The sequence below is a fragment of the Mustela erminea genome, chromosome 14 (assembly GCF_009829155.1).
Source record: "Mustela erminea isolate mMusErm1 chromosome 14, mMusErm1.Pri, whole genome shotgun sequence".
Lineage (NCBI taxonomy): Eukaryota > Metazoa > Chordata > Mammalia > Carnivora > Mustelidae > Mustela > Mustela erminea.
The window spans coordinates 37,772,022-37,795,553 of record NC_045627.1 but is presented as its reverse complement, the minus strand read 5'-3'; the positions used below and the strand labels follow the sequence as shown (position 1 = coordinate 37,795,553).

General features: G+C 53.4%; 1 protein-coding gene across 4 annotated transcripts in view; it reads right to left on the bottom strand.

The window, feature by feature from the left end:
* Positions 1-23,532, bottom strand: part of CDH23 (cadherin related 23) — a 397,771-nt gene that overhangs the window by 177,806 nt on the left and 196,433 nt on the right. For all 4 annotated transcript variants that reach the window (XM_032312921.1, XM_032312916.1, XM_032312926.1 and 1 more), the window contains exons 10-11: positions 6,142-6,254; positions 4,332-4,520 (exon numbers count right to left, since the gene is read on the bottom strand). In XM_032312921.1, coding sequence (XP_032168812.1) covers positions 4,332-4,520; positions 6,142-6,254 — 302 coding nt within the window. The remainder of the gene's footprint in view (positions 1-4,331; positions 4,521-6,141; positions 6,255-23,532) is intronic.

Sequence of the window (23,532 nt, the reverse complement as noted above, 5' to 3'; positions counted from 1 at the left end):
CCCGATCCCAGGACCCTGAGATCATGACCTGAGCCGAAGGCAGCGGCTCAACCCACTGAGCCACCCAGGCACTCTTTAATTCAACCAGCACGCATTTTGCAGTGTCTCCCAAAGGCCAGGCAGAGGGTGAGGCTCTGGGTCACACTGGTGAGCAAAACCAGCCCATGAATTCTTCAGTTTAATTGGGGAGAGAGGTATGATTGAGATTATCACACTGATATCTGCAAAAGCACGTAATGATGAGTGCAAGGGAGAATTGATGAGGGAAACAGAGGCAAAAGAAAAATTATTAAATTTCCTTACCTACGAACAAGCCCTTAAAACAGGTAGAGTGACTCTCCTCTAGGGACTCAACTACCCCAACCTTAACGCTTTGCTAAGAGCAAAGGATAATCCTAGCCTGACTGACCCCCTACCCCCAACCAGGATCCTATAAGTCTACTCTAACAATTCCTTTGGAAACTTTATCTCTAAACTTCCAAGATAGTGTCGACAATTATTCCCAAGCATATGGCTCAGTGATACACATCAAAAGGGTCTCACAAAAAGGTTTTATTACTAGTAATGAATAACCTTTTCCCCAGACAATAGCTAGCCCCTCAACGTCCTAGAAACCTTGCTTCCAAAATTCCTTAGATACTTATATCATCCCTAATCCCCTCCCCAACTTACGCCTATAATAGACCACTCCTCACATCCCGGGGAAGCAGTTCTTCTTGCCCACGGGTCCTGTCCCCGTGCATTAATAAACCACCATTTTGCATCAAAGATGTCTCAAGAATTCTTTCTCGGTCATGGGCTCCGGACCTCCCCCATGTTCTAGAACTTCATCAGAATCACATGCTCTCCAGACGACGACGAAGTGATTTTACCTTTCCTCAGGCTCCTTTCCCTCCGCCAAGTCTGCTTAATGAATGCATTTTTCCACGACATCTAGCAAATCCAGCCACCTTTACCCCAGATACAAATCCCAACCCATGTATCCTCCCTCAGAAAGAGAACTGGAAGAAAAGACAAATTTTTAAAATTTACTTTTACTAAAGATGCCTGATTTCTCTTTGAGGTTCCTTGATTTTTCCCAGATTCTGGATGTTGGCAACAGGGCTGAACTACTCCGTGCTGGGAACCTGGGGCCTGACCCTTAGCATCGGAGACTGGGCCTTGGGGGCATTTATCCCAGCCACATCTGGATCCCTCCAGAATTCTGGAGAGTAAAGATGGGAGGAATAAACAAAACAAAACAAAACTCCCAGGGCAATTTAGAAAGCAATTTATTCCTCCCTGTTTTTCAGGAATTGCCCCAGGACCATGCTGGGATGGTTTGGCGGCAGTTCTATGGGGAGCCTGGACTGTGACTCAGAGGACCTTAAGGTGGGGAGTTTGAGCTTCTGGGCTGTCTTTCTTCATCAGTCATTCTCTCTCTGCACCTCACTGTGCCCCGGAGAAGTGGGGCCCCCCAGGGGGGAGGGCAGCCCTTTACTATCAGAGTCACTGGCCAACTCCCTGGGGCAAGTGGTGACAGGATCCCTGGTAGCGTGGGCACCCCATCCATAATAGGCATGCTGAGGCCTGTGTCTGGGTGGGGAGCGGCCACTAGAGGCAGGCTGGACCCAGACACCCCTCAGTCTCCCTGCAGATGCTCAGGCAGGCCTTCCAGCAAAGCAGGACTGAGCTAAACCCCAAAGTGGTCAGGGTGACCCTGAATGCCTCAACCAGTGGTGGTGAGAAGCCCTGGGGTTGCTGGCCCCGCTGGCGGGGATGCCCCCTGGACCATCTGGCTAACATCTTGGGGGTGTGCCAGGTATTGTGCTCAGTTCTCCAGAATAAAGGTCTGATGTCCTTCTCTACCCCTTGTCAGCCAGCCAAATATGTAGCTGCCTCCCCATCTCCCCCAGCCTCCCGGCAATGAGGTAGGGCCACGTCCCTAGTTCTGGGCAGCTCTGGGCAGCTCAGGATGAAGCTTAGAAGGACCGGCGATTGCCCCCCTAGCTGTCCCCTCCCTCCTGCCGTGACCAATGTGACTGTAGAGCTGTACCCGAGAGACTACAGAGTGGGGTCTCCCTGCCCACCTGTGCTGGATGAGAAGTAATAAATCTCTGAGAGAGAAAGAAACCTCTGTCTCAGGGTTAATTTGTGACTGCAATAGAAACGGGTACATTTTCACACAGATGAGAGAGATGACGCTTAGAGAGGGTCAACGACTCACGGAAGGTCGCAGAGCTAGTAAATTACAAGACTGGATTGAATACAGGCCCCGGCAGATTCCGGAGCTTGGGCCATGAACCACTACACAAGCTGCCTCCCCTCCGGTTTGCCTCCAAAATCGAGCCCCAGTTCTTTGGTTTGGCATTCAAGGCTCAAGGTCTGCGTCCCAGCCCACCCTCGCAGGAGCCCTCTACATAAACCCTGCATCAATCACACGGTGCGGCCTGCTCCTCCTCTTCCTTGCGGGTTCCTCTCTCTGGGCCTCTCGGTGGGCCACTGCCCAGCCCTCCAGCTCTCCTGGCTGCCTGTCACCATCCGATTTGTGTCCCAAGGCTCAGCCCTGGTCCCCCTTTCACCGTAGAGCTTTTGCTGATCCTCTATCCCCCACATCCCCCCTTCTCAGCTGAGGTCCGGAGCCCTCTCTGCCCACTGTCACTGGCCCGCAGGAGGGGACCAGTGTCTCTGTTCCCTGGGACATTCGTCATAGCCTGAAACCAGAGACGGCACTTTGCCCCGAGGCGCTCACTCACACAGCATTGTCTAAAGGGGGTGCAGCGCTCCATGGGGATAAAAGATGACCCACCGGGGTATGAGAAAGTACTGGAGTTTATTTTTATACCTGTTGCTCGCCACCTGTTAAACTTGCTGTATTTCTGCAGGTTTCAAAAAAAAGTATCTACTGTACTTGTGTAGGACACACTTGGTCCCATGGTCTCCACTCCCACAAGAGATCAAATCCAGCTCCTTGTAAACAGTAGGTGCTTAGTATATACTCAAGTTATCACAGATAGGCAGGAATGGAATAACTAGCAGGAGGTGGGGGCACGTGGCTGGCGCATGGGCGCGGGCGCACGCGCGCACACACACACACACACACACACACACACAGTGGGACTGACCTGTCCTCACGGACCTGCGTCCCTGTGGGGGTATGGGCTGGCTGGGGTGGACCTGGATGGTGGGCCGTTAAGAGAAGCTGACAGGAGACGGCTGACTGGGAGGCAGGGCTCCCGGGCAGGTGTGCTGGCAGTTCGCTGAGCAAGCAGCTGGAGTAGAGAGGGGCAGGAGGAGCAAGCGGGAAACCAGGCCTGGAGCAAGGCCAGTGTGGGAGTCCCGCACTGTGAGGAGTAATTGCCGAGAAGCCCCTCAGGCTGGAAAACCTAATGGAATTCCTGAGCAGAGTGGGGCCCCCAAACCGCAGTAATAAATAGAAGTGCTATTAAGGATCCTGGCTGCTGACAGGCAGGGGAGAGAGAGCGGGCACCGGAGGGGCGGGCAGGGAGGAAGGCTGAGAGGGTCTCCCTGGCCGCAGGGAACCCATCCCATCCAGGCCTGGTGGGGGCACCTTCTGGAGCTCTCCCTCACTTGTGGCCCATGTCCCTTTCTCTTCTTTTTTTTTTTTTTTTTTTTTTTTTTAAGATTTTGTTTATTTATCTGACAGACAGAGATCACAAGTAGGCAGAGAGACAAGCAGAGAGAGAGGAGGAAGCAGGTTCCCCGATGAGCAGAGAGTCCCACGCGGGGCTTGATCCCAGGACTCTGGGATCACGACCTGAGCTGAAAGCAGAGGCTTTAACCCACTGAGCCACCCAAGTGCCCCTATGTCCCTTCCTCTTAAGACTGGCCTCAGCTAGGCAGGACCCTGTAGGGGGCTGCAGGCGTCTCGGACCCCCAGAGTCTCCTAGTGCCCCGGGATCCCCTTGAAAGTACTTACACAACTCACATGGAAAAGGAGGAGTCATTAACTACACCAAAAGGAGAGGTAAGACTTTTTTCCAAGGTTCTATTTATACCACAACCCCCAACTTTTGAAATATCTATTTTTTTGGTCTGTGTTTTATAATGTACATACTAGATCAATAGGCCGAGTATATATTTCTAAATAAATTCCTAAATAAATCACTAAATGAAGAACTACCCACAAGAAGTGGGTGCTCCGAGAGCTTTTGCAGGGGTGGGGGGGGGTAGGCTGGGGATTAGGGACTGCTGATTTTTGCAGGAGAGGAGAGGAGGGGCAGCAAGGTTTGTTTCTATTTTATAGATGCGGACTTGGAAGCCTAGCAATAACTTGCATCTTTCCCAGGGTTGGTGGGGGCCTGGACAGGCCATGTGTTCCTGCTACTCACCTCGTCCTTGTCCACCACCTGGATGAAGAGGGGTAGGGCAAAGCCCACCTGGGCCAGCTCGGGGATGGCGACGCTGTATTCGGAGCTGTTGAACTCGGGGGCATTGTCATTGATGTCAATAACCAGGATGTTGAAGGTTGTGGTGACTGTGGCATCAGATGGGGTGCGGTCGTCATTCAGCTCTGTGCCCTGCGGGAATAGGACAGACACCCCAGAGATGAAGGCAGCCCTCATCACAATATCATCATTTACCAAGGATTTCTCAAGGCTAGCTCCTATGCTTCGTGTGACCCCAACCCCTCACCGCCATCCCGGAAAGAAGATTCTATCGTTAGCGTTCCCATTTTACCTTTGAGGAAACTGAGGCTCAGAGAGGTTAAGTAACTTGCGTAAGGGCACACAGTCAGAGTAGGTGTCAACTTTAGGCGGTAGGATTCCAGAACCCAGGGGACAAGGTGGCATAGTGATGCTAAGACAGATTTGGGGGTTTGTCAAGGGGCAAAGCGGGACTTCAGTTTGGCAGATGATAAAACTGAGGTCAGGAATTTTTAGGCTAGCAGGTAATCAAGACTACATTTGGCATCTGCTATGGCCCAAACACTCTGCTAGGTGCCATGAGGGTCTGAGTCAGACTCAGGGAAACATGGGTTAGACTCAAATCCTTGGGTGCCCGGTCTCTGCACCAGAGCCCCCCTGGCCCCGGATACCCATTCCCAGTTCCCACTCAAACTTATGAACCCAAATCTCTGGGTGGGAAGCCCAGGACTAGCTATCTTTTCCCAGTTCCCCAGGAGATGAGGATTCACAGCAAGTCTGGGAGCGCATCTTCACGTTTTACATAAAGATGGAAGAACTTGGGGGTCCCCCGGTGAGCTAGAGGTGGCCCTGGGGCCAGGACACAGTTCTCTCCCACTGGAACCGTGCACCACCACAGGAAGTAAGCAGACAGGAGGGGAGGCAGAGAGGGGCCCCTGGCTTGGTGGAGGCAGGGTGAGGAAGAGGCGGTGTTAGTTCCCCTCCCCTCGCTGGCCCACGTGTGCACACTGGGTGTGGACAGAGGAGCTAGGTGGCCATGGAGGGCTCATCAACCTGTTACTGCTGCAGCCTTTCCAAGATCAAGGAGAGCAATCAAGGGTCAGGCTGGGCTCCTCCCTTCTCAGGATGGAAGGACTTAATTCCCCAAGCACCTCTCCTCAGGCCTTGTGCCCTCCCTAGCATCAGTCAATGGGTGGGGCTGGGGAGGACCTCTGTGGACCAGGCAGAGTCCATACCCTAAATGGATTTCGCAGGGAATGGCTCTGCAAATCAGAGATTTTCACTGAAACTGGCCATCAGCGGCAGGGTGTTTAGGGGCAGGAGGGCTGTGGCTCTACTACACCCCTGGGGTAAGGACCCCAGTGGTTTCCACCTCTCCCCACTCTGCTGCTGCTTCCTAACCAGCGACGAGCCCCAGGGAAGCTGTCAGAATCAGAAACAGGACAAACCCCAGAAATGGGGTCAAAGTAAGAATTTGAGGTGGTGACCACAGAGAACTTGGAATTGTGGGTAACAGTAAGGAGCATGATGAGTACCTCCTAGGTGTTCCCTGGTTCCTCAAATGGGGATAAAAGTCCTAACCCTAGGAGATTGTTGATAATGGCTGTGAGGTGCCCAGTCCCAGTATCCCTTCCTGACAGGGGCCCTGGGCATGAGCCCAGGGAATCATGCAGTGTGAAAGGCGGGGGGCTTTCACGGGGGCACTTCTGGAGGCTGGTACCCCATGTGGGCACCACACCCCATGGGACACAGCTGCGCGCCACATAGTTCTCACCTTCACGGTCAGGATGAAGCCGTGGCTGTACAGGGGGTTCTCCCGATCCAGAAGGCCATTCAAGGTCAGTGCTCCGCTGATGTAGTCCAGGGCAAAGATGCTGTTGGTGTTTCCTGGAAGAGAGTAACATTCCAGGTATGCCTGGGGCCCAGGGCATGTGGGCACGGGCTGTAGTCAGGGCTCTTCTCTGCGTGTTAAGGACGAATCAGTAACTTAATATGGGTGCTGGCCCAAGGAGTAGTGGGAAGTGTTCTGGAAGACGCAGCCCAGACAGCAGATTGCACTGATTCACAGAGTGAGGACGTTTTGCTTTTTGGTCTTCTTCCTTCTCTTGGAAGAAGTCTTGGTTTGGTGCTAGCATGCCTACGCGCCTCACTAACACTTCCTTGTTTTCCTTTGTAACAGAGAGCAGGCTTCAGGCACGGAGGCTTCCAGGGGCAGTGGTACTCAGCTAGGACTCAGTAACCGCTACAGTCTGAACGTTTGCTTCCCCCCAGAATTCATACGGTAATATCCAAAGCCATACAATAGTATTAGTAAGTGGGACCTTTGGTGGGGGAGTGAGGGGGGCTCGGTCACAGAGGTGGAAGCTTCATGGATGGAATTAGTATCTTACATAAAGACCCCAAGTGATCCCATGCCCCTTCGGCCAGGAGAGGACATAGTGAGGGATCACCATCTACGAACCAGGAAGAGGGTCCTTACTGACTGTGCTGACACTCGTGATCTTGAAGTTCTCACCCTTCAGAATTGTAAGAAATAAATTTCTGTTGTTTAGAAGTGACACAGTCCCTGGTGTTCTGCTATAGTAGCCCAAATGGACTAAAACAGAAACCTAGTTTGGTTTCCTTTCTGCTTATTTTTCTGGTCATTTTCTATTCTAGTCTATTCTAATTTTTAAAAAAAGATTTTACTTATTTATTTGACAGACAGAGATCACCAGTAGGCAGAGAGAGAGGGGGAAGCAGGCTTCCCGCTGAGCAGAGAGCTTGATGTGGGGCTCGATCCCAGGACCCTGAGATCATGACCTGAACCAAAGGCAGAGACCCAACCCACTGAGCCACCCAGGCCCCCCTCTTTTCTAATTTTCTATCTAGCCATTATACAAGTTCCTTTTACAACACATATAAGTTAAAGACCTAATTCAACCTTAAGAATGAGTATTTAAGTACCTATTAAAACCTGAAATATATATTTAAAGTACTGGCAAAAATTCCACACAAGCAACACCAGCTCAGATGGAGGTCTCTGTCCCCATCCACGCCCCACCCCTAATCTCCCCTACCAACTTCACTTTATGCTGCTTCTGCCTACAGGGGTCCCATGTCCCCATGGCAGCTTCCCCAGCTTCCTTAAATCACCATGTTCGTTCCTGCCTCTTCTTCTCTCTGTGTCCACCTTCCTCTCTTGGCCTCTCTTCCCATCCTCCCCCAGACAGCCATCCTTCCTCCTCCTCCTCCTCCAGGAAGGCGGCCTGACTTCTCTGGCTGACCCTCCATGCTCACAGGCAGTAGTCACTGTTCTATGAGCTCTCCCATTGCTCCCTGTGTGTTCACGGGAACTTCCTGGCCAGCCCGAAGTTGGGGGGCCTTTTCTAACTGTCCCTCAAAGAAACTGGCCTGTGCTGGGCAACCACTGGCCAGCAATTTCCTGAAGGATTGCTACTCCCAGTGCACCTGGGCCCCCGTGCTCATCCTTGTGCCCTTCCCACCAGGCTGGGAGTTCACCCGGATGAATCCTAATTCCACTCTTCTCTCCAATAGGAGAGGCTGGCTCATTCACATACTCACACACTGCCATTCATTCACAGGATCCTCAATCTCCAGGGCAGCCATCCTCTGGGCAGGCCCCCGTGCATGGTGTGGTGGGGGATGTGGGTGTCGGTCTATCAGGAATCCTGGTAGGGGGGCTTCGATGTGCATGAGAATCATCATCTCTCAGTTCACAGCAGGGAGAGACTGTTCAACACGTGGGAAGGCTCAAAGAAGGAAAGCTTCTCAGAGGAGGCGGTATTAATTCCCTAGACCACAGTGTAGAGGCTGTGTGACCCGGGGCAACTCGCCTAACCCCTCTGGGTCTTGGTCTCCCCATTTATAAAATGGGGATAAATAATGGCTCTATCTCATAAGGTCATGAGAATTAAATGAGTGTGAAATATGTATCTGTATATACACACATGCATACACGCATAGGGTCGGATCACTTCCTGGCACAAAGTAAATGCTCACTAAGTATTGCTTGAGCTGGGCCCTGGATGATGGGCAGAATTGGGGAAGGAGCGGATGGACCCTGATTCCACAGGTGGGAAGTGATTGATAACCTGGCACACAGGTGGGAGCTACTCTACCTTCCTGCAAGCCCTGGGCCCCGGCTCTAAAGGGATCTGTGCACTGTTAGGGGCTCGAACCATCTCTTGGATCAATGAAGGAAAGCGCAGGGCAGAGACAATTCCGTCTTCTAACTTTAGACTTTGGGATACAAGCTGTTCTAGGCTAATTGTCTGCTGGCCAGCAAGGCATCAGCCTCTACCCAGTCGGTAGCTAGAGGCTGCCCTCCCCCTGTCCTTCTAGCCCACTGCAGGGGTGGGGTGAGGCAGGGGAGAGACAGCTGATGCCTGCAGAGCTTGTTCGGGTCTCACGTCACTCTTGGACGGTGGGCTTTGGGGACTGGGATGTGGGGGTTGCTGGCCAGGGAGTGGACACCACTCTAGCCTCCCCCTTGCCCGAAGTTTCCTTCCATGGCCGTAGAGAGACCTGGATTCCTTCCTGCTGAGTGGGTGGAGTGGGGAAGACAGGGCTGCAAGGAGGCACAGATGTGCATGAAGGTAAGGGGGTGACTTTTTCTTCAGCCAGGAATTCAGCTGCTGGTGAAGCCAGAGGATGGAGGCTTTCATCTGTGTCTTGTTAGCTAATCCATCCAACAATGACTGAGCTCCTATGATAAGCCAGAGACACATTCTGGCAGGGGTGCGGCCCTCAACCGGATATTCACATCACAGGGTGATCAGGGTTGAGGTGGGGTGAAGCATGGACATTGCAGGGTCCTTTGGGGTCTGGGTCCTCTGAGCCCCTAAATGCTGAGCTGAAGGGCTGCCCTGAGGCAACCTCTCCGAGCCTCCTGCCACCCATCACTCCCCACACCAGCGTGGGCCCCACCTCCCCAGCCCCCAGGGCTAGCATCCCATCATTCTGAATTTCCATATAAATTTATTCTTCCCAATAAAGGAAACTATCAAATGTTTAACTAAATGTGATTCAATTTTTATCTTTGCAAGATTTTTCCTATAAATCATTCACAAACCAGAAGCCCCTTATTGAATGATGTGCTTTGGGTTTTGGCTTGAAAAATGGGGTTATCAACCCCGGCACACTCAGCTGGGCCCCGCCATTCAGGGCCTTTGCCCTGATGATGGCCTTACTGCCCATCCTCAACCTGAAGTCTGTCTCCAGCACATAATTTACCCTTTCCCCTGACCCAGGCATTTTTATCTGACAAACGTGCAGGCAAATACCCTCCAACTGGTACATATTCAAACTCAGGGACTCTACTCCAACATGCGTGCGTGCATACACACACACACACACACACACGCACACGCACACACACCCCCTTTTCCCCATATCTACCGGAGTGGCGTTCACCTCTCAGCCTCCTGCCAAGTTCGAATCACCAACTCCCAGGACCAACAGCCAGAAAGTCTTGCCCCCCAGGGAGCCGACAGGACCACCTGAGTGAGCCACTGGCTCTGATGGTCTCCTGTCACCATGACAGTAGCAGGACTCCTGGGATGCTGGTTTAGGCACGGGCTGGAGGCGAGCCCTGAGCCCCAAGTAGGGAAGGCCAAGAGCAGGACTCTTTCAAAGATGGATGGACTGATCATTCGTTTGAGTTGGTACTGAGCACCTCCTGGGTGCAAGGTGCTAGAGAATCAGTATAGAAAAGCAGGCAAGGTTCATGCCTTTGGACTCACGGGGAAGATTGACATCAGGGATACGATCACGCTATTGAACACATAAGTAGTACTTGCTGAGTTAAGTTCCCCGAAAGAAAGCCACATGGCCTTGAGAGGTGGGTAAGATTATGCCCTCGGGAGGGCGACTGTTCCGGGTCAAGTAGCTCTGCTTGACTTTGGCTAGGCAAGCTTGGTCAGGTTACTTAATGTATCTGTAGGATCTCAATTTTCTAGCCTGTATATTGGGGTAATGATAGTCCCCGCCACAGAGTGTTGTGGTGTGGATGGAAGGAGCGAATACAGCACCTGGCTCGCAGGGAGGTCTCCACACAGGTCGGCCACCTGTGCTGCACCGAGATCATACCACCGTGGACTGCTGGCTCCACGCCCACCCCCACGCCACGAGCCGGTGACTGAGCCAACCCTGTCCTCTTGCCAGGAGGGCCTCACAACCGAAACCCATGTGTACGAGTTGGCAGCCCCAAGGCCAAGGCTGACGACCACGGGGCATCTCACCAGGGCTGCAGCCTCGGGGTGGGTTACCATTTCCCTGCTCCTCTCTCTTAGCTCCCCTCCCACCATCCTCCCTTCCCCAGGGGGCTGCGGGCTTGGCAGCCACACAGACAAGCTTCTCCGCTACTCTGGAAGCCGATACCACCCTGTCAGCCCTCTGTTCTCCCAGACATTCTTTATCCGAGTCCCGAGGGGACTGGGGGGCCAAGGGAGGCTTATCCGGGACGCCTTTCACCTGTTCAGCCCCCAATGCTGAGCCGAAGGGCAGCTGCTTTCCCTGGGTCGACAGGTGCCGTCCTAGGTGCATGTGGATACACCTGGTAGGGGAGGGGTCCTTCGGTGGAGCGGGATTGCACCTTGATGCCCTAAGGCTCTTGGGAACAGGTGACTTAGAGCGTTCACAAAAGGGAAGAAGCGGGTCCTTACCACCCTGCTGGGTCTCTCGGGGTCAGCCACCTCTTCTGGGAGCTCTGGGCACCCAGACCTCTTCAGATTCCCAAAAGAAAGCCTGGGGGGGATGTGAATCAAGTCTGCAAAAGCATGAAAGGCTGCCAAGGAGGTGTCCCAGCCTACTTTCCCTTATTTATTAAAAACAGCGCGGGCGCCTGGGTGGCTCAGTGGGTTAAAGCCTCTGCCTTCAGCTCGGGTCATGATCCCAGGGTCCTGGGATCGAGCCCCGCATCAGGCTCTCTGCTTGGCGGAGAGCCTGCTTCCTCCTCCCTCTCTCTCTCTCTCTCTGCCTGCCCCTCTGCCTACTTGTGATCTCTTTGTCAAATAAATAAATAAAATCTTTAAAAAAACAAAAACAACAACAACAAAAAAACAGCGGCTAGTACTCATCAACAAGATCCGTGCGTCAGGCACTGAGTGAAGCCATTTGTGTACCCATATTACCTACTCCTCACAATAACCTTAGCCCGTGTCCCACACAAGGAAGCAGGTTCAGAGACGTCAAATAACTTGTCCAAGGTCCCATGACTACCCAGCGGCTGGCTTACATCTCTTTCTTGTCCCACGGGCATTGGCCCTGCCCGTGCTTTGCACCCACTCTGTACTTGGTCCCATGCTAAGGGACAAGCAGATGGGGAGACATAAGAGATCGTCACCCTTCATAGAAAGGAGTGGCAGCAAAGTGACTTTTTTCTCAGGAGGGAGTCCTGGGTAAAAACGTGGTACATTCTGGGAAGTCCTAGAACAATTCTTCCAAGGCAGATTTAGACAGCAGCAGAATGTCCAGGTGGCGATGTCCTCCAGGTGGTGGCGAGGTGGCGAGGAGGGCCCACGGTGGGGACTAGTGGGAAGGTGGACCCGCGGGCAGGAGCTCTTAGCAACCCACGTGTTGACACACGGAGGGTTTGGCCAGACTAACTTTAGGGCAGACCTATGTCTCCAGTGAGAATGAGCACGAGAATTCAGGGAGACAGGCAGTAGTCTGAGACGCAGGGGGACACTGTATAGTGCCAGGTGCCTGGAGGCAGGGGAGAAGGAAGTTCCGAGAAAGAGCGGCCAGTAGGGTCAAGCAGCGCTGAGAAAGAGGGGACCAGGAGAAGGAAGATCCAGCAGAGGCCAGTGGTCGGATCTTCAGATGCCCCCAGAGATCAGACTGTGAGACACCACGGACAGGAGGGGCACAGATGTGGGGACACGGAGCAGGTGCAGACCGTGGGGAGTAACACACCAGGAGAGAGGCAGAGTGGCAGCTAGAGGGCGCAGCAGAGTCAAGCAAAGGGCTTCTGCGTTTTACAGATGGTCAAAGGCAGAGGGGAAGGTGGGTAGAGGGAGTGATGAGAGGGGAGAAGGTCAGACTTGGGTGGGGGCAGGAGGCACAGCTCTTTCTTTGGGTTGTAGGGAGCTTGCCTTCCCACCTCCTTATTCTGCCGAGGCTGACGGCCTCTCCCCTTCCTGAGGCGCCCCTCCTCCTAGCTCCTGCCAAATCCCATCACTCCCACAATCTTGTCCCCTTGTTATCTCCCTGGCAGCAACTTGACCCATGGCGAGCCAGGTCTGGGAGGAAAGCAGTTAGCCGGCCGCTGATGGTGCGTGTGGGAACACAGGCATGACTTTCAATTGCTTTGTCTGCTCTGCTGGGCTAACAGCAGCCCGGCCTGCTGCCCTCCTAGTTAAAGGAAAACCAAAGACTTCCACCCTGTTTTTTTCTGTTCTTAAATCCACCTCCAGTGTCAACAGGCCTCAGGAAGCCAGTCCTGGCGGCCGTGGCATCTCGGACTCCTCCAAGCCCCCGCGCTGGGCTGCACTGTGGGGTGTCCCTGGTTCTCAGAGCAAGATCCAGGGTGGCCTGGAGGATCGGGCCAGGGTCTCACACTTCTGTCCCCCAGGGACAGGACACTGACTCAGAAGGATGCCTGAGCAACAATGAGGGTCAAGGGGCACACACTCGGCGGGGGGCGGGGTGTGGGGGTGGGGAAGTGCTCTCGGCTTGCCCTGCCCTGGGGCTGGGGAGGGCAGAAAAGAAGGAAAAGGCCATGTTTATGAGGAGCTTATGATCTTGTTGGACTTCTGGGCCCAAACATCCATCGGCTCCAATGCCAGTCCCTAAATGGACGAAAGGAGCTGCGGGGAGATTATCTGGGGGACGCCGACCCCTCACCTGGCCTCTGATTTGCTCACCCCGCCCTCCTCAGGCCTGAGATCACAGGTCCTTCCCAGGGAAGACAGCAGAACTGGGCTTTGCACCCCCTTCTCTTCAGGGGTCTCTGGGACATCAACAGCCAAGTGAAGCCTGCTTACCGTGCATAAACTGGCAGGATGAGAGAAGACCTAGGGGCAGGCCACAGACCTGCCACTTCCCAGCTGTGAGACCCCCTGTAAACTGTGAATTCCTTTGAGCTGAATTCCTCATCCATAATGTATAGATGACAGCTCCCACCTCACCAGGCTGGGTGAGCACCAGGCGTGATCCCGTCAACAGAGCACCTAGCCTGGTGCATAGTAGGTGCACGTTCTTGTTCCTTCTTTCCCTGCGGTGCCTGCTTCCTGAATGGAAGATTCAAACCAGGTTGTCCCTGGCCACCACCCCTCTCATCCAGAAAGAGCTGTGAGTGGGTCTCTCTAGGACAGCCAACACAATCGGCAGCCAACATGATCGCGTCTGGGACCCTGTGTTTTGCATGCTGATCTTTTTCCGTTGTCACACCCCACCCCTAGGAGATAGATGGTTTCATCCCCATTTTACAGATAAGGTGCCTGAGGCACAGAGCAGTTCAAAATCACTGGCCTCAGTCATCCAGGTAGTGAGGAGTGGGATATGGAGTTAAACTCAGCTCTCATGAAGCCGAAGAGTTCATGCCCCCTTCCCTGACCCCCATGGCCCTTGGATGTTCCTTTCCTCTCGTGCCAGCCATAGCCATGAGACAGCTGTGTGTGTGTGGCTTTGGCCGCCAGGGCCTGTGGGGCAGCCTGGCCTGAGAGCCCACTTCTGTCCCGTCTGACTGTATGGCTGCATGACGAAAACTGGGGGTCAGTCTGGGACATGGGCTTTGGGCAAGATGTCTCATGAATTAAAAATTGTTCCTTAGCTGCCTGCTAACAAAAGGGGCGGGTGTCCTCGGTGGCCCCTGGGCTGAACTGTATTCAGCAGCTCTGGGATCAACGTATGGTACCCGGTGGTGTGGGTTACCTCGGCTCTCAGCCAGGGGAGGGGACACAGGCTGAGAGCCTGCCACCCCCTCCGAAGGACCCTGGAGGAGGCTGGGGCGGGGGGGATGATTAGGTCTACCCCCCTCCAAAGCTTCTCCAGAAGCCCCCGGAACCCTCTCCCTGCAGATCTCTGCGGGCTGCCTCATCTGCCTTCAGACCCCTGCTCCAGGTCACCTCCACAGAGGAGCCCTCCGTAACCGCCCACCGGCCCCGCGCAGCCTTCACTCTCCACTCTGTCAGCCTGTTTTACTTCCTTCAAAGCACTTCTACTTTCTGAGCCTCTTTTCATCCATGTATGGGTCTGCTCATTGTCGGCCTCTCTGCAGCGTAAGCCGCGGGACAGTAAGGGTCTGTTACCCCAAATGACCCGCCGACGCACAGCAGGTGCTCAACTCCTGTGAATGAATGGACAGACAGATTCAGGGAGGCCCGGGGGCCATTCTGAGGCTCATGTCAAAGGCAGGGCGGCACTCCACTGGCATGACTTATAATGTCACACATCCCAGGGACCGTCATGCTCCGGGGCTCTGAGGAGGGATTGGCCTATTAGCCATTCCAGCCAGGGCGACTGTCGGCTCCTGATGCCCCGCCTTGGTGGCACATCTGTCCAGGCTGAGTGCCTCTAGGGTAATTACGGTCGCTGTCGGGGAAAGACCATCCTCGGGTCCCTCAGGAAGGTGCGAGTGGCGGTCTGCTCGCCTTGCAGATGTTTCACAGAACAACAGTTTTCATCAAGCTCCCTTAAACCAACAAACGATGACCTCTCCTAGTAAGACCGCAAACTGGGCTCGGATTAATTTGCTAATAACTGGCTCCAGTGTGTGACACAATAGCCCGAATTAGGTGCTCATACTGGTTACGTCAGGGTTGCTTAGGGTCACACAGTGACCTTCGTCCACAGTGGGGCCTGGTTCCCCTCACTGCTGGGCGCCCCAGCCAGGCAGCCTCCCGTGCTCTGCGGACACTTCGACGGGAATCTGCAAAACAGCACCAGCCCTTATAGCCGGGATCAGAATCTCCCCCATTTCTTGAAAAACCTTTCCTCTTCAACCCCACGAGCCCACAGGGGCAGCTGCCACCGTGACGCTGCTTCATAAAGGAAGTTAAGGGACACCTGGCTGGCTCAGTCTGTTAAGTGTCTGCCTTTGGCTCAGGTCATGATCTCGGGTCCTGGGATCGAGCCCCACATCGGACTTCCTGCTCAATGGGGAGCCTGCTTCCCCCTCTCCCTCTGCCTGCTGCTCCCCTGCTTGTGCTCACTCTGCCTCAAATAAATAAATAAAATCTTCAAAAAAGAAAGAAAGAAAGTTAGAAGCAACCTAAGTGTCCAATAATGAGGATTAATTAAATCAATGATTATAGGAGATAAGGCCAAAATACTGTTGCAGAAGAGAAGTTTGTGACTTGGAATGATGGATGTTTAAGACACGTTTGTTTCATATAAAGGAGTCACCAAATAGCATCGTTCCATCAGATGCTTCCTACTGTTGAAGAGTGTATGCTTAGAGAGAGGAATGAAATGATTACAAGATGTTCACCACAATTAACCTTCCCGTGGTGAAACCAGAGCAGGGTTCTTCCATCTCAGTAGTGGTGACCCGGGGTGGGGAATCTGTTGTTGGGGGGCTGCCCTCAGCCCTGTGGGCTATGTAGCAGCATTCCTGGGCTCTAGGGTATCAGTGACATCCTGTCCCCCAGGCGTGACTACCAAAATGTCTTCAGACGTTCCAAATGTTCCCGGGGGGCGTGCACGTGTGCAGCAAAACACGCCTGGCTGGGAAACTGCTCTATATAATCATTTCAACGTTTTCCTTTGAATTACAGGTGTTAAAAAAAAGGAAATGCAAGTTCCTTTAAAAAATGATCCCCAAACATCGAGACAGAGATGATGGTCGTACAACACGGTGAACGTTTTTAACACCGCTGAATTATAGGCTTTAAAATGGTGAATTTGAGGGGCACCTGGGTGGCTCAGTCAGCTAAGCATCCACTTTTGGTTCAGGTCATGATCTCAGGGTCCTGGGATCGAACGCCGCATCGGGCTCCTTGCTCAGTGGGAAGCCTGCTTCTCCCTCTGCCTCTGCCTGCTGCTCCCCCTGCTTGTGCTCATGTGCTCTCTGTCAAATAAATAAAATCTTTTTAAAAATGGTAAATTTTCCCTTATGTACATTTAAGCACATGCAAAAAACTTCCAAGATTTGATGACGTGCATCTGTGTGTTAAGTTGGTGCCAGATGTGCGCTGACTGCTGAATGTATGGGCTTTGAGGAGCAATGCTTCCTCTACCTGCCTTCCGAATGCTCTGACAAGTTGCTGTCGTTAATCTTCCAGAGGGAGGGGCCTCTCTTGCCTTGGCCACTGCTGCATCTGCCATAGTGAGGAAAGAATTTGCTCAAAGAGGAGTTTGCAAGGCTCCAGGGAGCCTGAGCAGTGCAAGGTGAAGTACATGGTCCCAGGTGTGTCCAGTCTAGACCAAAAAAATGGGACCTGTGCCCCAAAGGGGCCTGGTCCTGATGAGAGCAGCTCATGGGTGGGGGAGAGGGGGGTTGGTGTGGGAGGGGCTCCTTCGGCTGGGCCTCGGGGGGCAAATTTGTGCAAGCATGGATGGGAGAAGACCTTCCTGTTGGGGGTCTAGCAAGAGCAAAAGGGGGAGCCAGCTGGAGGAGCAGTGGTGTTAGGAGCGGCTGATGCCAGGGGATAGAGCCTTGAATGCCAGGTAAGCCTTTTGGACTTCTGTCCTCCAGGAAGTCCCTAGAGGCAGGAAGCCCTGCTAATGATGTCCATGTATTAGGCCAGATTATAAGCACTTTGCATGTATCTATCCGTTATGCTTCAGGGTAACTCCATGGACAAGTTGTCATCATTTTCATCATTCCCATTATTAAGGTCATTCCCATTTTACAGGTGAGAAAACCAAGGCACAGAGAGACTAAGTGATTTGCTTGAAGTCACGCCACTGCTAAGTGGTGGAGCCAGAGCTCCAGGCCAGGCTGAGGGGCTGCAGAGCCTGTAAGGCTTAGGGCACAGGCCAGGCAGCCCCCAAGAGCTATGTGTGAGCTCACTGGGCTTACTGGATTCTCAGGCTGCCTTATGAGGCCAGCACTGTTAACCCAATGATCAGATTAGGAAACTGGGGCTCAGTCAGGGAAGTGCTCCCTTCAAGGACTCGTGGGAACTTAGGGACCATGCTGGGATTAGAACTGGGGTCATTTGGGCCTCGAATGTCCCTCATAGCTGCTGTGGTCTCTCCTGTGTGGGTCTGGAGAACAGCCAATAACGAGCAGGTGAGGAGGAGAACAGAGGGCTTTGGACCTCCCAGGAACCCACCTGCTTGCTTGCCTTGAGCCTGGTTGCCTCCAGGGACTGTGGCAGGTGGGCCCCAAACACCCATTCTTGCCCTCAATGAAGGCCCCTCCTCCGGCCAAGGGCGGGTGCCAAGGTGTGCCGGGTCGCTCCGCTGCGTTCCCCAGAGGGCCGCCTGTTCTGCCCGCGGCTGGGCCCGGCCCACATAACTCACCAGAGGCTTGGCACTCAAGAGGGCGTCAGGGCTCTGGGAGATTTACGGGCTCCGATAAAGCCATCTCAGTCCTCGAATAAGGAGCTTGTGATATTTGATGATCTGAAAGGCCTTGTCCTGGAGTGGGAGTGCGAGGGGGAAGGAGGAGGGGAGATACTTAAGAAAACAAAGAGGACAGTGATCAGATGCCCAAGGAGATGGAAGTCGGGGGGTGGTGTGTGCGCGCTGTCTGTCATCCTGAGGGCCCTCAGCCCATCCTCCAGCACCTCCACGCTGACCCAGCAGTGGGACGTGGGAAAGACAGGTGCACAGATGGGGCTGCTTAGGGAGCGGGGGCTCCAGGGACCACCTACTACTCTACTGAGGCTAGGTGCCAAGCACAGGTCGGAGACACGGGTAATTCCCCCAGGGGCCCACCATCCAATGGGGGAAGACAGGTCCACTGGGGATGGCCTTATGTAAAAAGAAGCCGCTGGGGACACGACATGAAGTTAGGGGACAGGATTCATGCCTGTGGGCTTGTGGGCCTCTCTGAACCTCAGCTTCCTCACCTTCCAGCCAGAGACAGTAACAGAATTTGCCTCCTGGGGCTACTGGGAGGGATCAACAGAGCCCTTGAGCATGAGGCTGGCTTGGAGCAGGGCTCCCTAAATCGCCAAGTCCTCCTGTCTCTTCTGCCGCTTCCTCTCTGTGGCTGCGGATCCTGACAGTCTCACAGCTGCCCCCCCTCCGGTCCCAAGTACTGCAAGTTCTGGAGTGAATGACTTTCAAATCTGGGAAGGAGAGCCCATCACACACACCTTGAGCCGGGTAATTTATGAATCAAATTGTGCTCCGTCAGGGCTCCGCGGCCCAGAAATAGATGTGGTCGGACGAGGTTCAGGGAGCCAGCCTCAGACACAGTTATCTTCATACAAACTGGCCACCCACGGGCAGAACTGGCCTGGACGACTGACCTTGAGGGGGGCTCCCTGGGGGGCTGCAAAGCCCCCCTCGGCCAGGGCCCTGCCCTGAGTCCTGCAGAGAGGACAGAGATCTGCCTGACGCTCAGAAGGAGAGCTGGTGACCCTGGGCAAGTTACTTAACCTCTCTGGGCCTCAGAGAGGGTCCTTCCTTGTTTAAACAAGGTGGGCTTTGGGGCACCTGGGTGGCTCAGTGGTTAAAGCCTCTGCCTTCAGCTCAGGTCATGATCCCAGAGTCCTGGGATCGAGCCCCGAATCGGGCTCTCTGCTCAGCAGGGAGCCTGCTTCCCCCTTTCTCTTTCCCTGCCTCTCTGCCTACTTGTGATCTCTGTCTGTCAAATAAATAAATAAAAATATTTAAAAAAAAAAAAGATGGCAGTGGTTTTTCGAATATCGTTGCTTTGGTAGCAAATCCTTTTGCCAGACAAAATCTCGCACAAAACCCCAGTATAGAAGACAGTCAAGGACAGAGTTAGCTGCCCAGGCTGAGGTCAATGATGGGGGTGGGGGTGTGTGATGGTATCCGGCACATTCTGCTCCCTCCTTGCTCACAGGGGGGCCCCAAGGGATGGGCTGCATACTTGGGGCCTCAGGGAACTTGGAAGTCCCCGTGGACTCTTTCAGCTTTAAGGTTCCATGGTTGTCTACGAGCATACACCCAAGGATGCAGACAGCCTGACATTATGCCATCTAGGTGATCCTAAGACCAAGAAATGCTGACCGGACAGGCGAAGTTCTTGAAGATCAGAGGACTGCCGTCTTCATCCTGATCTGATCTTTTTGAAACGGGTAGATGTTGTAGTGTCTAAGACCACTCCCCTCAAGCTGTGTGACCGTGAGCAAGTTAACTATCCTCTCTGGGCTTTAGTTCCCTTGGCTGTAAAAGGGGAGGGATAATGTTTATCTCATAGAGCTAATGTGAAGGCAAAAGCTGGTGATGCATGCATTTAGTTCAGCACATAGTAAGTGCTCACTAAACACTGGTTGTTGCTATAAATCCTTTTGGAGAAGGAAGGATACTGGCACTTGGTACATTCTAGCTGTTTAATCCTCATAGGAACGCCACTGACTAGTAAACTGATCCAAGTCATGTGGCTGGTAAGTGGTTGAACTAAAATCTGAACTCACAGCCTTTAATGCCAAAGCCTGTGTTCTCCCTTCTACTCCTCCCTAGAAACATTGCTTCTAGAAGGCGCCACCAGGAAAGTCCCAGACTGTGCCAGGCATAGTTTCCCAATGTTGGAGGGTTTTCCGGCCTCTGGTCAGTGACTCAGAGTGTAACATCAAAGCAGATTAATTTCTGGTCAGGGAAAGATGGGTTAACAACTACTAATTTAGCCAAGTACAAAACCCACCCAACAATGTGGAAAACATACAAAATCTTGTGTTCTCCTGAAAATAGGTCAGAAATCATTATGTTCTCAAGAAAAGATGGCAAATTTGTCCTATGGGGTAGGAGTCCCCCAATCTGAAAACAAGAAGGTCAGGTTTTGCCAGAGGGTATCTCTGAGAACTCTGATGCATGGAATATAGGAAAAGTCAACTTTTAAAAAGTTCTGTGGTCAAGAAAATTTCAGGAACACTGAGCAGGTATCTTTACTGCAAGACTTGTCAGAACCTTTAATGTGCTAATGTACATTGTGACCTGCCAGGAGGAGGATGTTGTGACGTGGCATCTCTCCAATTTATTTGGATGCAGAAGCTTTTCTCCAAAACTCTCTTGAGAGGTGGTGTGGGAAACCCACCAAGGAAAGCGAAGGGCTGCTCTACAGTTACTCTCCCGTGGGGTCTCTGAGCACACAAGTTAGATGTGTCCAGAGTCAGAGATGAAATGGAAGAGTGCTTAGAAACTCATCAGGTTTGAACTTCTCCATCTCCCCCGAGGAGCTGATGGTCGGGGAGGAACTTGGCCAACATCACATGGCAAGTTAGAGGCTGAGCTGGGTCTGCCGGCTCAACCTCAAGTCTGGTTCAACTCTGGGTGCCCGAAGGGGCCATGGTCAGATGTGGGTTCCCTCACAGATGTGGGTCCCAGGCCAGTGGCGGGTCCCCTGGCAGCTTTGGGAACCATACTTTTAAAAAGAAATGAGGTCTCATTGTGGATAATATCAAACATACACAAAGGTAGAGACAAGAGCACAATGAAACCCTATGTACCCATCACCTAGAGTCAACCATCATCAACATTCATCCAGCATTGTCAGAACTCCTACCCCCAACAGTTTCTAGAGTCATCACAGCAAATTTCAGTTCATCCTTAAATACTGTATACATCTCTCGTAGGGACTTCTGAAGTGCACTGAACTTGTCATTGTCACACTAAACCAAATAAAGGATTCCTAACGTCACTTGAGACATAGTCCATCTTCAAGCAGTCCCCCCACCCCACCCCCTGCCTTGAAGCCACATTAAGATTGGAGGCTTTAACCCTTTCTACTCAGTCCTTAGAGAGCAAGACTCTGGGATTATTGAAAATGAAAGAAAAGGTGTTGCCAATATGGTAAAAGTTTCATTTCCCAACCAAGGTCGAAAAAAGGAACAAAAAAGATCAGAAGCAAATAGGGCAAAATGCCAACCAGCATCATCTAGGTGGTGAACACGGGGCGGGTAGGCGGGGTACTATCTCAGGTTCTGTACTTTTCTAAATACGTAATATTTCACATTTGCTAGCGATCCCAGCCCTTCTTCTCTGATGAAGGCCAGGGTCCTGCAGAGGGTTGCAGTGGGGGCCATTTCATCCCGGCAGCCTGGCCTCCAGAAAGCCCTCCTCCTCCCCGCTCCAGTGTCAGACCTAGATGTCACATTGTGTCCCCAGGTCCTGGCCCGGTGCCCCACACCGAGTGGGTATTCAGAATGCTTGATGAGTGAGCCCGGCCAGACAGGGAGGGGTGTCCCGAGATGTTCCTGTTCCCTTGGCTCACACAGGCAGGGACTTCTGCTGAGCAAGCGGGAAACGGGAGAAAGAGAGACGTCCTTGCCTTTTTGGCCAAGGAGGAGGGTCAGCGACCAAAATCTCCGCAAAGACTCTGACCACACTTTCGAAAAAGAGAGCCACCAGTCAGAGTTCAGGGTCCTTCTCCCTGGGCCAGCCTCGGGATAGGCGGCCAGGGTCCTCTCAATTACAAGGTCCCACCTGGGTTCCAGACCCCTCCTCTCTCGGCAGGAGGGCAGTTTCTCTGGGAAGCTCCCCAACACTGTTGAGGGTATGGGCACCCTAAGGCACCCCCACTCCCAGCTCTGTGAATAGACCCTTCCAGAGCGGGGAGAGGAGCACTGAATCTTGCGGGAGACAGATGGTATCTTTTGGGGTGTCTGCAAGCTTGAGACTCAGTGCCCAGGGGAAAGAAGAAGTCCTCTGTCTGTGGAGGAAGCTCCTGGCACTGCCCCCCGCCCTGCACCCCGGGGTTTCAAGTAGGGCCTCAGAGCCCGAACAGCACCTCTATCAAAGCCAGATAGGAGGGCACTCCTTTCCCTTCAGCCCTCAACCTCTGCCCAGACGTGCAGCCCACTCTCCCTCTCTCCCTCCCAGCACCAGGCCCTGAGTGGTGCCAGCTGTGAGCCCCAGCCTGCAGCTCCCCCGACGGAAGATGACTTATGGCTTTAATTATGGAGTGCCGGGTGGGAGCCCCAGGAAGGAGCCAGCCCCACCGGGCTTGGTTCCCATTGACAAGGGGCTGCCAAGTTGGCGGGTCCCGTCCTGCGCGCCGCCACGCTGTCCCCCGCTGTCTGGGTGGTAACAGTGGGTACCCGCTTCAACTTCTGGGATACCCGCAGCCCGGCCTCCTGCTCTGGAGTGCGAATGAGGCCGGGTGTTTGGGAGGAACAGCTCAAGGCTGGCCCGGGAGAGAGCCTTGTCTTGAGTTGTGGGAGAGACGCAGGAGGGCTGAGTGGAACCAGGGGAGAGCGGGCCAGTCTAGCGCGGGGCTCTGGACACTGAGGGGGTTCTCTGAAGGACAGGGGTGGCTGCCAGAGAGGCTGGGGGAGGTTAGGAAGAGTTGGGAGTGGCTGGACCCACAAGGGACAGAGCCTGGATGGTTGACTGGAGCACTCCAGATTCTCTCTGACCTGGTCAGCCCGCGGCCTTCCAGCGGGCTCCCTGCTTCTCCTCTTGACCCCTCTCCAGCCCATGCTCCATCTTCCTCGGATCTTCTAAAGGCCTGACCCCTGCTCAGTCCCCCTCCAATTCACCAGTGTTTTATTTTTTTGCAAGCACCTATCAACTCTCTAAAATTATCTCAAGCACTCATCTATCGATTTCCTTTCTATCTTCCTCACTAAACTATAAGTTCCATGAGGTCAACAGCCTTATTAGTCTTGTTCACGAATATATCCCCAGAAGCTGGCACAGGAGAGGTACCTGATAAATATTTGTGAGTAATCAACTTAGATCAAACTCTGTATTAAAAAGGGGGACAAGCTCCCAGCAAGGGAGACAACCACCCAGCAAGATAGAGGCAGAGCCAATAGACCAGAAGCAAGCAAGGGGGACAATGACCTTCAGGACCACGTCCTTCTTCCTTGCTCCCCCTTCCTCTCTTTGCATGGTGGGCGAGTTGCTAATCCCCTCCCTTCTCCCCATGGTAAAAGCCCCCTTGGGAAGCAGGCTCCAAAGACTCCCATGGGGGGGCTTTGAGGAGCCTCCCCCAGTGACGGACTCTGACTCCTGCACCCAGGACAGCTTCCGGGCAGAGTAGGGGAGTGGGGCTGGGGGAGAGGTAACCGTGGGGGAGGGCTGGGGCAGACTGGCTGAGAGAGCTGGTCTGGGAAACAGGCCCTTGCCTCACTGCTCT